Below are 12559 nucleotides of genomic sequence, written 5' to 3'. Positions count from 1 at the left end.
GAGTATTGAATGGACTCAATTTCATAATCCCCTCCCTACAGAAACCATAGCCTTGGCTAAGGTGATCTCTGGTTCAACTCATACAGAAGGTATGCTTCTTGTTCGTATTTCAGAATAATGAGGCCTGGTCTGGTCATTTTCTGGTCAACATACGAATGATTAGAATCTTTAATCCCTGAAAGGATGGAAAACTAATTTAGATAGTCCACTCCAGGTATGTCATAGATCAGACAATCCTGGGCTTTAAGAGTCATTGAGAATTTTTCTCCCCAATTGATTTGGTAGGTAGTCTATCATAGAACATGCCCATTCATGCCTCCTTCACCTACTTTGGGAGCTAATAAATGCTTCCTTGAAGATGATTTTGAAAAAAATGGTAAGATATCAGTTTCAAAGAATTCTTGATGAAATGGACCATCTGAATCCTTTCCTTCAGATTCAGATTGAACTTGGGACTGAAGCTGCATTGTCACTCTCATGGTTGATCTTCATTAGAATGGGATTCAATGCCATTAACCATTGAATTCTTCTGTGGATACTGATGATTTCCGAATGGATGAATAGGAAAAGAATAGTTTAATCTTTGGCTTCTCCATGATAAGTGCTGCATGACTCAACATCCTCTAATATATTATTAAACTTCTATATGAAAATATATATATTTGGATGACATCATCTAATGGTATGAGGTGAGGCTATGATTAATATGATGATATCCAGTTATATACATTGACCTGTGGCTAAACAGGAGCTACTATGGAGATCTTTATTTAATGTTTGGAGGCTACGAGCAACTAGATGTGACAAAACCAGCTTGAATAGAATGATTTATTTAAAACATTTATATAGCCAACATTCTTGTACTAAACCCTGGGTGGCTCACAACCCACCCACCCCCACACTTCTGCCAAAAAATAAAATATCTATTTACAATAAGTTCTGTTCATGTATAAACAGCCAGCAATGTTGGTTTTTGATGGGTCTCATTCCCCCTGAAGGAACAGGTATGTAACTTGAGGGTTGACTCATGGGTCCTACTCAAGCACCAGGAAAAGCCTATAGCTTGTGGGAAGGGCTTTGCTCAGCTTTGCCTGATGTATAGTTATGATTTTTCTTGGCACCTTAACATCCTTACCACCTCATGCTTAGACTACTATAATGCTCTTTACTCAGGACTACCTTTGAAACTATTTGGAAACAGCAATGAAACTTAGTTCACAATAAGGCTGCCTATGAATACTGCTACAATGATAGAACAATCACATTACAGGATTGATTGCCTAATAGGTTTTCAAAGACTAAAATACTAGTGTCAGAACATATGTCATCTATATGTCTTGACTCAATGTCTGCCCTGATCAAAATCTGTCCACCCTGTATAAACATTCTGGTACAAGATGTTTGGGATCTCTATTTCACAAGGAGTCAAGGAAATTTGAGCCTGGAAACACATATTTCAAGTGGCCGCTCCAGAATTATGCAATAGCTTGACCCTGAGATAGGTCAGTTCTCAGTCTGTTGGAGTTCTGCAAAGTAGTAAAAATGATCTTATTTAGACAGGCATTTAGAATCTACTGATGTTTTGGATTTGAACTGGAAAGTCTTTGGCTATGGAGATTTTACTGCTGTAAACTGTCTAGAGCCTTGTGACAGTTCAGTATACAGGTCTGTACATAAATATATTAATTGCTTATATTATTTATTAGTTAGTTAGTTAGTTAGTTAGTTAGTTAGTTAGTTAGTTAGTTAGTTAGTTAGTTCGTTAGCTACACAACCTAGAATATATATGAGTAAATCTCCATCCATCTTTTTTTCATAAACACATGAAAAATACTTTGATATACAAGTAGGTTGATCACCAATCCATGGTAAATAAGATGAAATACAAAATTTAAAATCATTCTTACTAAACAGCAGTGTGCATACATGTTGGAGCTTTTAAGATAGAGGCTTTATCACTAATAACATTCCTTTACTCACAAGCAACTATAGCCAGATTTATTATTTAACCATAATGAGTTGGCGGTAACTGTTTTCCAAATATGCAAAAGCCCAGATGGAAAGAAGCAGAAAACAATCTTTATCTAATTCTACATACTTACTTGACAGCTGTTTTTGGAGTTGTCTGACAAGAGCAGCTGTCTGTTGTTGCTGCTGTGTCTGCTGCAAACCTTGCCTTGGGAACTGCAATATTCAACATTAGAAAAAAAAATAGCAAATTACACATAGAGACAGTGTGTACTGTCTTCCTAATCTCAGAAAATATCAGTTGTGAAAGTAATGAGAAAGTGCTTATTTGCTATAGACTTTTTCTATGGCAAATACGTATTCTTCGTCTTCATTAAGGATGTCCTTCAAAAGCTTTAGGTTTTGGACACTTGAATTTTTAGATTTAGAATTATCTAATGTTTTCAGGATAACTAAAATTATTTTAGTAGATATTATAATTTACTTTCTTAATCAGATGATCAATTAAACAGAGTCAAAATTGCCTGTTTTGCTCATTCTCATTCTCCATCATAATAAAATAAATAACACAACTTCTCAATATCTCAGCTACAGAATGTTGCAAAGACAGGGGATGTAGCAGTAGAGGACAAATATTGTGTGCCTCAAATACAGGTAATCCCTGATTTATGACCATAATGGAATTGCCATCACAGTCATAAGATGTGACAGTCATAAAATGTGTTGAACAATACAATTCTATAACCTTTTTTGCATTGGTCATAAAGAAAATAAAGCGGTTGTTAAACAAACCAATGGTTTTTATTAAAACCATTATAATATAATATATAAAGCCAGGATATAAATAAATAAATAAAACCGAAGATAAGTACTAAGTTCTGGCACAACCTTCATAAAATATGATCACATGGCCATGACAGGCTGCAAATGGCTATAAGTTGTAAGTTGCCAAATGCCCAAAGTTCAGTCATGTGACAAGGGGGGTCAATATCCATCAGAACTTCAAATGTTCATATAACTAGCCCCAAAGTAGGTCCATTGTAACTTTGAACGATTGCTAAATGAGTAGATGTACAAGTAAGTCTGTAGGCAAAAACAAAACAAGTAGCCTTTTAAATAACAGTTTAAAAGTTTAACTTTTCTGAGTTAAAGAACAATTTGTTTCAAAAGCGAACTTGCAAGATAAAGTAAAAATGAAGATAAGAATGTTCTTCAGCTTTTTGGTCTTTCATTATTCATGTTACTTCTTATTAGTAAAAAAGTAAAGAAGTATGAGAAAAAAGTGGGATCCCATCAACTATGATTGTTGCTGTTGTTTGGCTATGTCTTAGAACAGGGGTGTCAAACTCGCCACATCATGTGATGTGATGTATCGCGACTTTTCCCCCGTTGCTGGAGCTGGGGTGGGCGCAGTTTCAGCATGACGCATCTGGCCCACGGGCTGGCAGTTTGACAACCCTGTCTTAGAAGGAAAAATTAGTCAAAGGAAAGAATGAGTGGCATATATCATATCATGTAGGGTACAGATTTTTGCTCTCAGTGATTTTTCTAAGAGAAAAAGGAATGTATAGAAAAGAGGAGAGCCAATGGACTTTCAGTATAGGTGCTATTATGGCTGAATACTGTATTAACATTATTTGTAAAAATATGTTCAGTTAAACAAATATTCCAGTGTAATAAATTTCAACAAAATTATTCAACATTTAGCACCTTGACAATTTTAGAGAATGGTTTCTTTCCAATTTTTTTTTTCAAAGAAGCCTCCTGCTCCCATTAATTTTAATTTTTATCTCATTAATGTAAGAAAACATAAAACTCCTAGAACAAAAACAAAGAAACAAGCAAAAATGAAAAAAGTAAAAAAGTATAAAAGGAAGACATTCTGCCAGTTCTTAAGTGCATCATTAAATTGTGACCATATGGAATACAGTTGATTCATTCTTTCAACTCCACTGATAGCAAACTAGTTCATGAACGGGGGAAAAAAGCATGTAGAGGTGCAAGATTATAACACTGCTTTTTCAGCATCAAAGATGTTGAACTCTATGCTCAATAAATCTAATTATTAATACATTATTGCAGTATAAGATAAACTTAATAATAAATAATTAAATGTGCATTCATATCTTTAAGCAATAATGATGTTTGTAATACTATATTAACAAATTTAATATAGTTTGTTAAATATAGTTTGTTACCTTTAGGCGAGATGAGCAGCATATAGTAAATAAATAATAAAGTGTAAAAAATAAATAAGTAATTATTGCTCCAGATCAGACATGCCTCATTAACTGCAGGAGCAAGAAGATGGCAAAGTCAGCTGGGCAAGTAGAATGCAGAGCAGCAGGATCAATCAATCAATCAGAATAGAGCTGAAAGGGACCTTGGAGGTCTTCTAGTCCAACCCCTTGCTCAAGTAGGAGACCATATACAATTTGAAATAAGTGGCTGCCCAATCTCTTCTTTAAAATCTCCAGTGATGAAGCACCCACGTCTGAAGGCAAGCTATTCCACTGGTTAATTGTCCTCACTGTTAGGAAGTTTCTCCTTAATTCCATGTTGCTTTTTTCCTTGATTAGTTTCCATTGTTTCCTGTCTTGCCTTCTGCTGCTTTGGAAAATAAGTTGACCCCCTCTTCTTTGTGGCAGCCCTTCAGATACTGGAACACTGCTATCATGTCTCCCCTAGTCCTTCTTTTCTCTAGACTGGCCATACCCAATTCTTGCAACTGTTCTTCGTATGTTTTTATCTCCAGGCCTTTAATCATCTTAGTTGCTCTTCTTTGCACTGGCAACTGTGGCTTGGAATGGATTGGGGTGGTTGCAGAAAGGTGTGAGGCAGGCTGCAGGGTGGCCAAAGAACAGAACTGGAGGGGAGATAGGAAGGTGGGGCAAGTTGGAAGCAGCCCCTTACTTTATTGAGGGTTGTGACTGAGAGGGACAAAGGTCGGAATGGCTAGGATTGAGGCTGTACTCGTTAACAACTCACAGTTCTTAGGTAACAGTAGCAACCAGAACTGTGGTTGTTAAACAATGCAGTCACATGATATCTCACCTTACAACTTCATCACTAACAATTCTGGATCCAATTGTGATCATAAGTCAACGACCACCTGTATCTTATTTTTCCAACATAATGAGTTGGACAGGTATTATCTACAATAAAGTAGTATTTTTTCATATATTAAAATCATCTCAAGATATGAAGAAGCACACTTCATATTCTTTGAATTTCTTAACCATTAATTTGTTAGAATGGTTATTCTGTATGCTAGAATTCTCACAAATAATCGATATTCACCTTAATAATTTTTAACTGTTTATAAAAAGTACCATAAATTAACAATCATCCAAAACATATACCAATATTGACACCAATTCATATATTTTCAATGCTGCTAATGCATGCAGTATAAACTGTATGTTTTATCTAAACGTATTGCCATTTCACAGTTTGGTGATGTGCATGTATCCTGTGGAATGTTAACCCTGTGCTAAATGGTAAAACATTCGTATTATTGTCTTAATGACTGTATGAATCAGGCCAATATATTACAGATTCTGATATAGATGTTAACTATAAGTCAGAACTGCCCTTATACTCAAGTCTGAAAATAAACAGGAAATCCTAAAACACTCAAGCCAACTCATTTTGGACTTGTCCGCATTCACTAAAGCCAAATGCATTTTAAAGACTAAAATTAAACTCATAAAATCCTGGAAGAAATGCTAAAATGCTATCCAGGCTACCTGATAAATCTTATCACCTAAGAGGAGTTTAGAATAGATTAACCAAAATATGCTCTCAGTATAGAAGACTGTGATAGGGGGAAAAAAAGTTAAACATTTTGAGGTAAGTTTTTGTGCGTACAAGTCAGAAAAATTTGCAATTTTATTTTTCCCCTCCTTTTTTATCTTTGTGATTGATACCCTATTAAATGGTGAAAGCATTTTAATAACCCAAGCTATTCAGCTATATTTTAATATTTTCTTAAATATTAACACCCAATATTTAAATTAGTCATTTAAAAAAAAAACTATGAAAAAGGGTCAAACTAAAACTTATATAACATAAAGTTGATTTTATGTACACACGCACAAACACACACTTCTAGTGATCATGCTTAGCTATAAAAATCTAGAAATGAATTTATAGAATAATCAAAAGGAAGTATTTAAATAATAGAAGAATCAAGATAAATGAAAGTATTATATAGTTTTCTAATTTAAATCAAATGCAATTATGTTACGGAGTCGGAAAAATAACTTGCCCACGGAGCAAGACTCCAATTCAAATGGCCAGAAAGGCACCAATGATCCCTAACAGCTTTCTTTTATGCCTAGTACAGAAAATAAAATTGTAAAAAAAACTCAGAATTCTTGAAAAGTCTCTGTTTCATATTTGAATTATGTACTTTAAAGTTCCCTAAAGTTGCTAGTTATGGAAATTTGAATTTGACTAGGACTGTCTGGCATTTAAATGAGCCTGGCAGAAATAAATATTGCGACTGTTGATATCCATTATTCTAGGATGTGAATGATGAATGTTTTGTGTGAAAGAACATGTGGTATCTCATAACTCAATGTGAAACTCAGAAGCATCTAGAATACTAAGGAACCTGCACAAATGATCTTAAACATTCAATATATTCAGAAGGTGCAACATTTGAACATTCACAATTTGGGTGGCGAGATTAGGATTTGGAAGAGCACCATTGATCAATACTTTCTGCAATTTTTGTTTCAATTGATAGGAATGCATTCAGATTGCCTATTTAATGAGCTTTCCTGATCCACGAGGTAGCACTAGGTATGCTGGCATGGTTGCCTCTGTCTACATAGGTGGTCTCTACTATGCCTCAGTAAGAAGTCCAGAAGTGATTCTCTCCTGTTTTCTGCATAGCACATTTAACTGCTGGTGAGAAAAAAAAAACATTCATCAGTCATTGCCCGTAATATGGACTGTGGCTGGAAAGGAGCCAAGTTTTAATAAATGGTTAGAGTGATATTTGAAAGTAAGTATTGTTCTCGCAATCTTCACACAACCTCATTATTAGCTTTGCACAGAAAAGAAAGGCTCTGATCTGCCACCTTTTCTGACAATATTGGGGCTATCATTTAAACATTCAAGTTTCCATCATACAACTATCTTCTGACTTCATTCCAGTAGACTAAAACTGGAGTTCTAAAGGTTATTTCCTTTGGAAAGTTCAAAAATGCAATTTCTGGCCATTGATGAAATGTGAAGGCAATATATTAATGTGGATATTTTTCTCTTCCTTTAGAAATTGAGCAATTGTTCCCAGATGTGTACTTTGGCAAAATAAGAAGAAAATCATGATTTTTACCGCTAAATTACCCTTTTCTTATACAGAAGCATACATGAAATGCTTCTCAACTGATCCTCTAAATCAAAATAAATAAAATTTGTTAACACAGCATATATATTCATTAGTTTAGATCTCTGTGAGAAATTAAAAGGAAAATGAAACAAAGACATTCTCAATAAATGGATAGAAGAGGTTGGATGTTGCTACACACTCTTTGGCTAAAGAGAATGGATCTTTAAAAAGGTTCCCTAAGTATTTGGAGCATGAATTGCTAGCTTTTATTTCTTTCTATAACTTTAGTGCTTCTTGGAATAGCCAGGTGATCACACATAAGCATCTTACCATTGTGCTATCTGTTTATTCTATAAAGTGCTAACGTTGTAGGAAAGATTATGGCTTTACTCTCAATAATAACAGCATACAGAACATTTGCAAAGTGAAAGGCAAATAGACCTCTCCAAACACAATCTCCTGCATGTCCCCTGAGAACATTTAAATAAATTAATCTAACTCTCTAAAAGAAGTAGTACAAATAAGTATTTTTCACTGGAAGTAGAGAATTATCAAGCAGAGAGCAGCAGTATTATAACACAGTTCATCAGGAGACACGTTTTTAGCAGCTATAAATTTGATTTAACCAGACTAGTAATGAAATTCATTGATACCTAATCCACTAGATGGAGTATTTGTGCAAGTATTAAAAATATATGCACAGTTACAATCATAATGTTTCAGGTTTGAGGAAGAATGTCTACTTCTTAAATTAAGAAGCAGTATCTGGGTAATATTGCAAATCATAATTACCCTATTAGAAAATTTACAGAGCGCATACTGTAGTGTAGCCTATTTTTTACACAAGAGACTGAGAAATAGAAATTCAAAGCCACTCACACTTATTATTGCGAGTGTCTTCTCATATCAATTCCACCTTTCTCCAAGAACATGGACATAAATAGCCGTATTGGGACATGCTATTTTAAACCCTATGACTTCTCAATATTGTGAAAGAACCCCCAAATATGGTTTATTATGAATATTCTTCTTACAAAAGATTGTTGTTGAGGCTGCATTGCTTGAAGGCTAATGATTTGTTGCTGATTCTGTTGCTGCTGAAGCTGAAAGGAAAAAAAGGAAAATGATTGCAATACTGTTTATCTTTTTTTTAAAAAAATGTATAGTCTTTCTTAGAGACAAGATTTAACCTATTGAATTTGTTAACATCTCCATTTTTCTGGTAACAATATGGAAATTGTCTTGGGATGCTTTTGAAACTCCTATTGCAATAGAAAGGCAATAACAATGCCAACCTTTCAGAGGATGAGAAATGATGTAATTCAGGGGTCCACAACCCCCAGGCCGTGGCCTTGAGCCTTTCGGAACGGGGCTGCAGAAGTGGTGAGTGAGTGCAAGCACACGCATTCCCACTCATGCGAGCAGTGGGCAAGCGCGTGCGCACATGCTCCATTTGTGCGAGTAGCGAACATGCGTGCCTATCACTCATACAAATGGAACTGTGCACGCGCATATGTGTACATGCCATGCATGCAGAACCATCCCCTCTCCCCCCTCCGCAGGTCCGCAGAGCTGAAAAGGTTGGGGAGCACTGATGGAGTTGATGAGTAAATAAAGTAGTAGAAGCTAAAGCTGGCATTTGAATATCAGATTTTTTTCTTTTGATAACTAAGTTCTCTTCCTTGTCCCCCACCTTCTTATTCTTTCCTCTTCCTCATTGCCTAATAGAAGGGCAGTTCAGAGTTGCCAGACAGTTGGACTGATCATTTACAGAAGGCTTTTCATATTAGATTGATAGCCAACATGCCCAGGTTACCCCCCAGTTTGAGAGCATATACTGAGTAATATTCTGCTCTAGGAAAAGTTGTTTTTTATGAGTGTATTCACAAAGTGTAATTTTGTATTTTAGAATTCCTTCTAGCTGCCACCTTGGTTGTGCTTAATAAACTTTTCTCCAAATGATCAGATTTAATTCTCCTTTCACCAGTCTTTGTCTAATTGTTCTAATTAAATCATCTATGAATTTCCACAGCCTTAGATTGTTAAACTAGTAGTACTAATAAAGATTCTTCTGGAGCTAGGGGAAGGGAAATGTTTCAAACTTTTATAGATATGCATATAGGAAAAACTATATAGTTCAATGAAGCAGTTCATGAGCTTTGCATACATTGCAGAAGAAAAGATATGGTAGCTTATGGTAGCAAGAAGTCAGGAGTTGGGTAGCACAGTCTCCAACTAACAGATTTTATTAAAAGGAATACACTTTTATGAGTTGTAGACCGCCATTAGATGGCTAGACTAATAAAGGATTTAAACTGAGGTGGGGGAGGAGAAGACAGATTGGTTATGCAGATGCAGGTTATATGTACATAAGTCAGATTACCAAAACCTTATCAATTAATAATTGCAATGTATTAAAACACATTATATTTGTTAGGATCTTTAGAGATTATCTGAAAACTTTGGATACATGTGTATTTAGCAGTGTCCCCCTTTGTGGTTATGTTAAAATCCCATTTTTTCAAAGATGTTTATTTTGAGGTCTGACAGCATAGACTGTCCTGGGAATGGGTTATTAGTGTCCTCAAGCCTACAAGGTAGATCTGATCGAGAAACTGGATCCATAAAAGGGCTATAACTGTAATTTACTGTAGTTTCTACAATTTTCACAAACTGCACTACTGAAAGGCTAAACTTAGTAAGGGATTTAACCATTTACTGTGAACTTAGGCTTCTACAATTTTCTTTTATGAAGAATTGTGAAGATAAGTAATAGAGGATAGAAAGTTTTCTTAGTAAGAGGAGGGATGTTACCATTCTGAATAAGCATTTCAGAGTGCCTTCAAAAGTTCTTGGGTGTGTCTAGTGGTGTGCAGGCACCACACTGGAAGTCAGCATGCCTCAACTCTTGTTATGGATAGCTTGTCTGAGTTGTATTGGCTCACGATAATGCTTGCCCACACACCGCTAGATGCACCCAAGAACTTTTGAAGTATTTCCATTGGGATGTTTTTGATCACCCCCCTATAGCCCAGATTTAGCACCGAGCGACTATTACTAAGGAATTTCAAACCTTGTAAGACATTATGACAAGTGCCTATATTTGAATGGCGATTATGTCAAAAAGTAATGTAATGTTGTAGTATTCTAATGTGTATAATAAAAGTTCGTTATCTGCGAGTTCTGTCATTGATAACCAAATGGAGGTTTATTTCCAAATTGCCCTCATATATTGACATAACAGAGCATTGCCAGCTCAAAATATTGTCCTCTGAACACTGTGATCATCATAATAAAAATCATCATTTCTAACCAACAATATTAAAGACACCGAACCTGAAGGAATCTTTGTTGCCGAATCTGCTGTTGCCTCTGCCTCATCTGTTCCTGGACAGAATAAAGATTTGCCTGGGAAGGTGTGGCTGGTACTGCATCCAGAGGCCCTCCAACCAAATGATTCTGCTGCAAAGACTGGTGAACGGAACTGAGAAGCAGAATTTTTTTTTAAAAAAAATGAAGTTTGCAGGTATGAAAAATAAAATTAAAAAGTAAAATTAGTGAAATAAACCATTTTATTTCAAAAATAATACATTTTACTCTTGGCTGTAGGGTGATTGAAGATATTTGGAAGTTTAAAGATACTGAAGATACATCTGAACGTGCAGCTGTTGACTGATTGTAATTATAGTTTTAACATGGTTGCTAATTATATTGCTTTCCTTATGCACTGCTCAGAGTCTTTCTGATTGTATAAATATTTTAAAAAAATAAGTTCAATGTTCTAGAAGTGCATGAAACAATTTCAGGATAATATCATTAACAAAAAGCAATACATGGATATTAATAAAAGATTGATAAATTAAACAGATGCATATTAAAATTTCATTTCTCAGCTAAAATTTGTAAATAAATATTTTTATTTAAATCATTTTCATCCCATAATAGAATTATGATGGAACTCTTCTGAAACAAATATTTGAAACAAAAAATATACCAAACCAAATCCAGATAATATTAATTATACCAGTGTCCCTTTGAAAGTGAGTTGGCATGCTATGCTAAACCAGAATTCAATTTCTTTGGTTTTAGCTTAGTATGTTATGCAAACTACATTATAATTCATAAACCATGATTTATAAATTGTCATGTTGCATGAATCCAGCCAATTATGAATTCATTATAAAACAAAATAATAATCTATAGTTAAAATAAACCATATATTAGCAAAGGATAGTTCCAACTTAAATATCCCTCTACTTTAAGGATTGTAATGTGATCATTATGAAATAAAGACTGCCTTGAGAAACAAGAAATTAGCATGTTTTCTCCTTTTCTGATCAGTAAGTACTTATACTGATATCAATACACACTGATCAGAAAAGACATGTGAAACTGGAAGGTTTGTGAACCCTACACAGAATAGCAGCTGTGTTGCAGATTAGATTAAGATGGCAAACTAGAAAGAAGAGATGAGGCTTCACTGGGTTTAGATAGATGATTTTGGGGGAAATGAAACTTTCTCAGCCTTACTAAACAGTATAGAGAAAGGGCTGACTTTCATATATACGGTACTAGCTCTCTAAGAAAAGACAGGATATAAATACAACAAATAATAATATATACATATCAGTATCCTTACATTTCTACATGTAGTGCTATCTTCAAGATTAACTAAAAGGGAAATTATCCTTTGGACAGTTTTGCTTCCAACAAAGAAATACCCCGATATACGTCTCTCTAAAATACTCTATAAAAGTCCTGGCTTAAAATAGAGCTATATTGTATGCAGTTCCTATTCATACCAAAAGATTTCTGTAAAAGCAATATATAGTAGACCCCATGATAAAATAGAAAATTATTCCACTGCAGAAGTCTTTTCCACATCGATCTGCAAATTTGTTTTAAAGTATATACACAGGGTCTCTGCAGTTTTTTCACACTATATGTGTTTTACATGCATTTTTTTCATTCAACAATTCTTTACTCTGATATTCATATTAAAGATGGAAATGTGGGGTCCTGATGCTCTCTGAACTTGATTTTCTTGGAATGGTTGCATTAACAAACTAGATAACATCATGTCTGCTAGAAAACCACCAAGCTCAGAGAGCATCAAGGACCCCACAGTTAAACCTGATCTACAAATATTCTCTTCTAAAGATGCAAATATAAATCAGTTTGTCTAAAAATATAGATAGCTGAGAGCTGAATGATATATTAAGCTAAAAATATTAGTCTCAGGTTATATTG

At 34.7% G+C, this 12559-nt stretch overlaps 1 protein-coding gene across 1 annotated transcript in view; it reads right to left on the bottom strand.

Annotated features, from left to right (window-relative positions):
- Window positions 1-12559, bottom strand: part of MED12L (mediator complex subunit 12L) — a 161612-nt gene that overhangs the window by 623 nt on the left and 148430 nt on the right. The window contains 3 exon segments of the mRNA XM_029283807.1: window positions 2103-2184; window positions 8344-8412; window positions 10646-10793. Coding sequence (XP_029139640.1) covers window positions 2103-2184; window positions 8344-8412; window positions 10646-10793 — 299 coding nt within the window.

The sequence above is a fragment of the Protobothrops mucrosquamatus genome, unplaced genomic scaffold (genome assembly GCF_001527695.2).
Source record: "Protobothrops mucrosquamatus isolate PMUCROS unplaced genomic scaffold, P.Mucros_1.0 scaffold237, whole genome shotgun sequence".
Classification (NCBI taxonomy): domain Eukaryota; kingdom Metazoa; phylum Chordata; class Lepidosauria; order Squamata; family Viperidae; genus Protobothrops; species Protobothrops mucrosquamatus.
The sequence above is the reverse complement of the archived record's forward strand: the minus strand, read 5'-3'. Positions and strand labels throughout refer to the sequence as shown.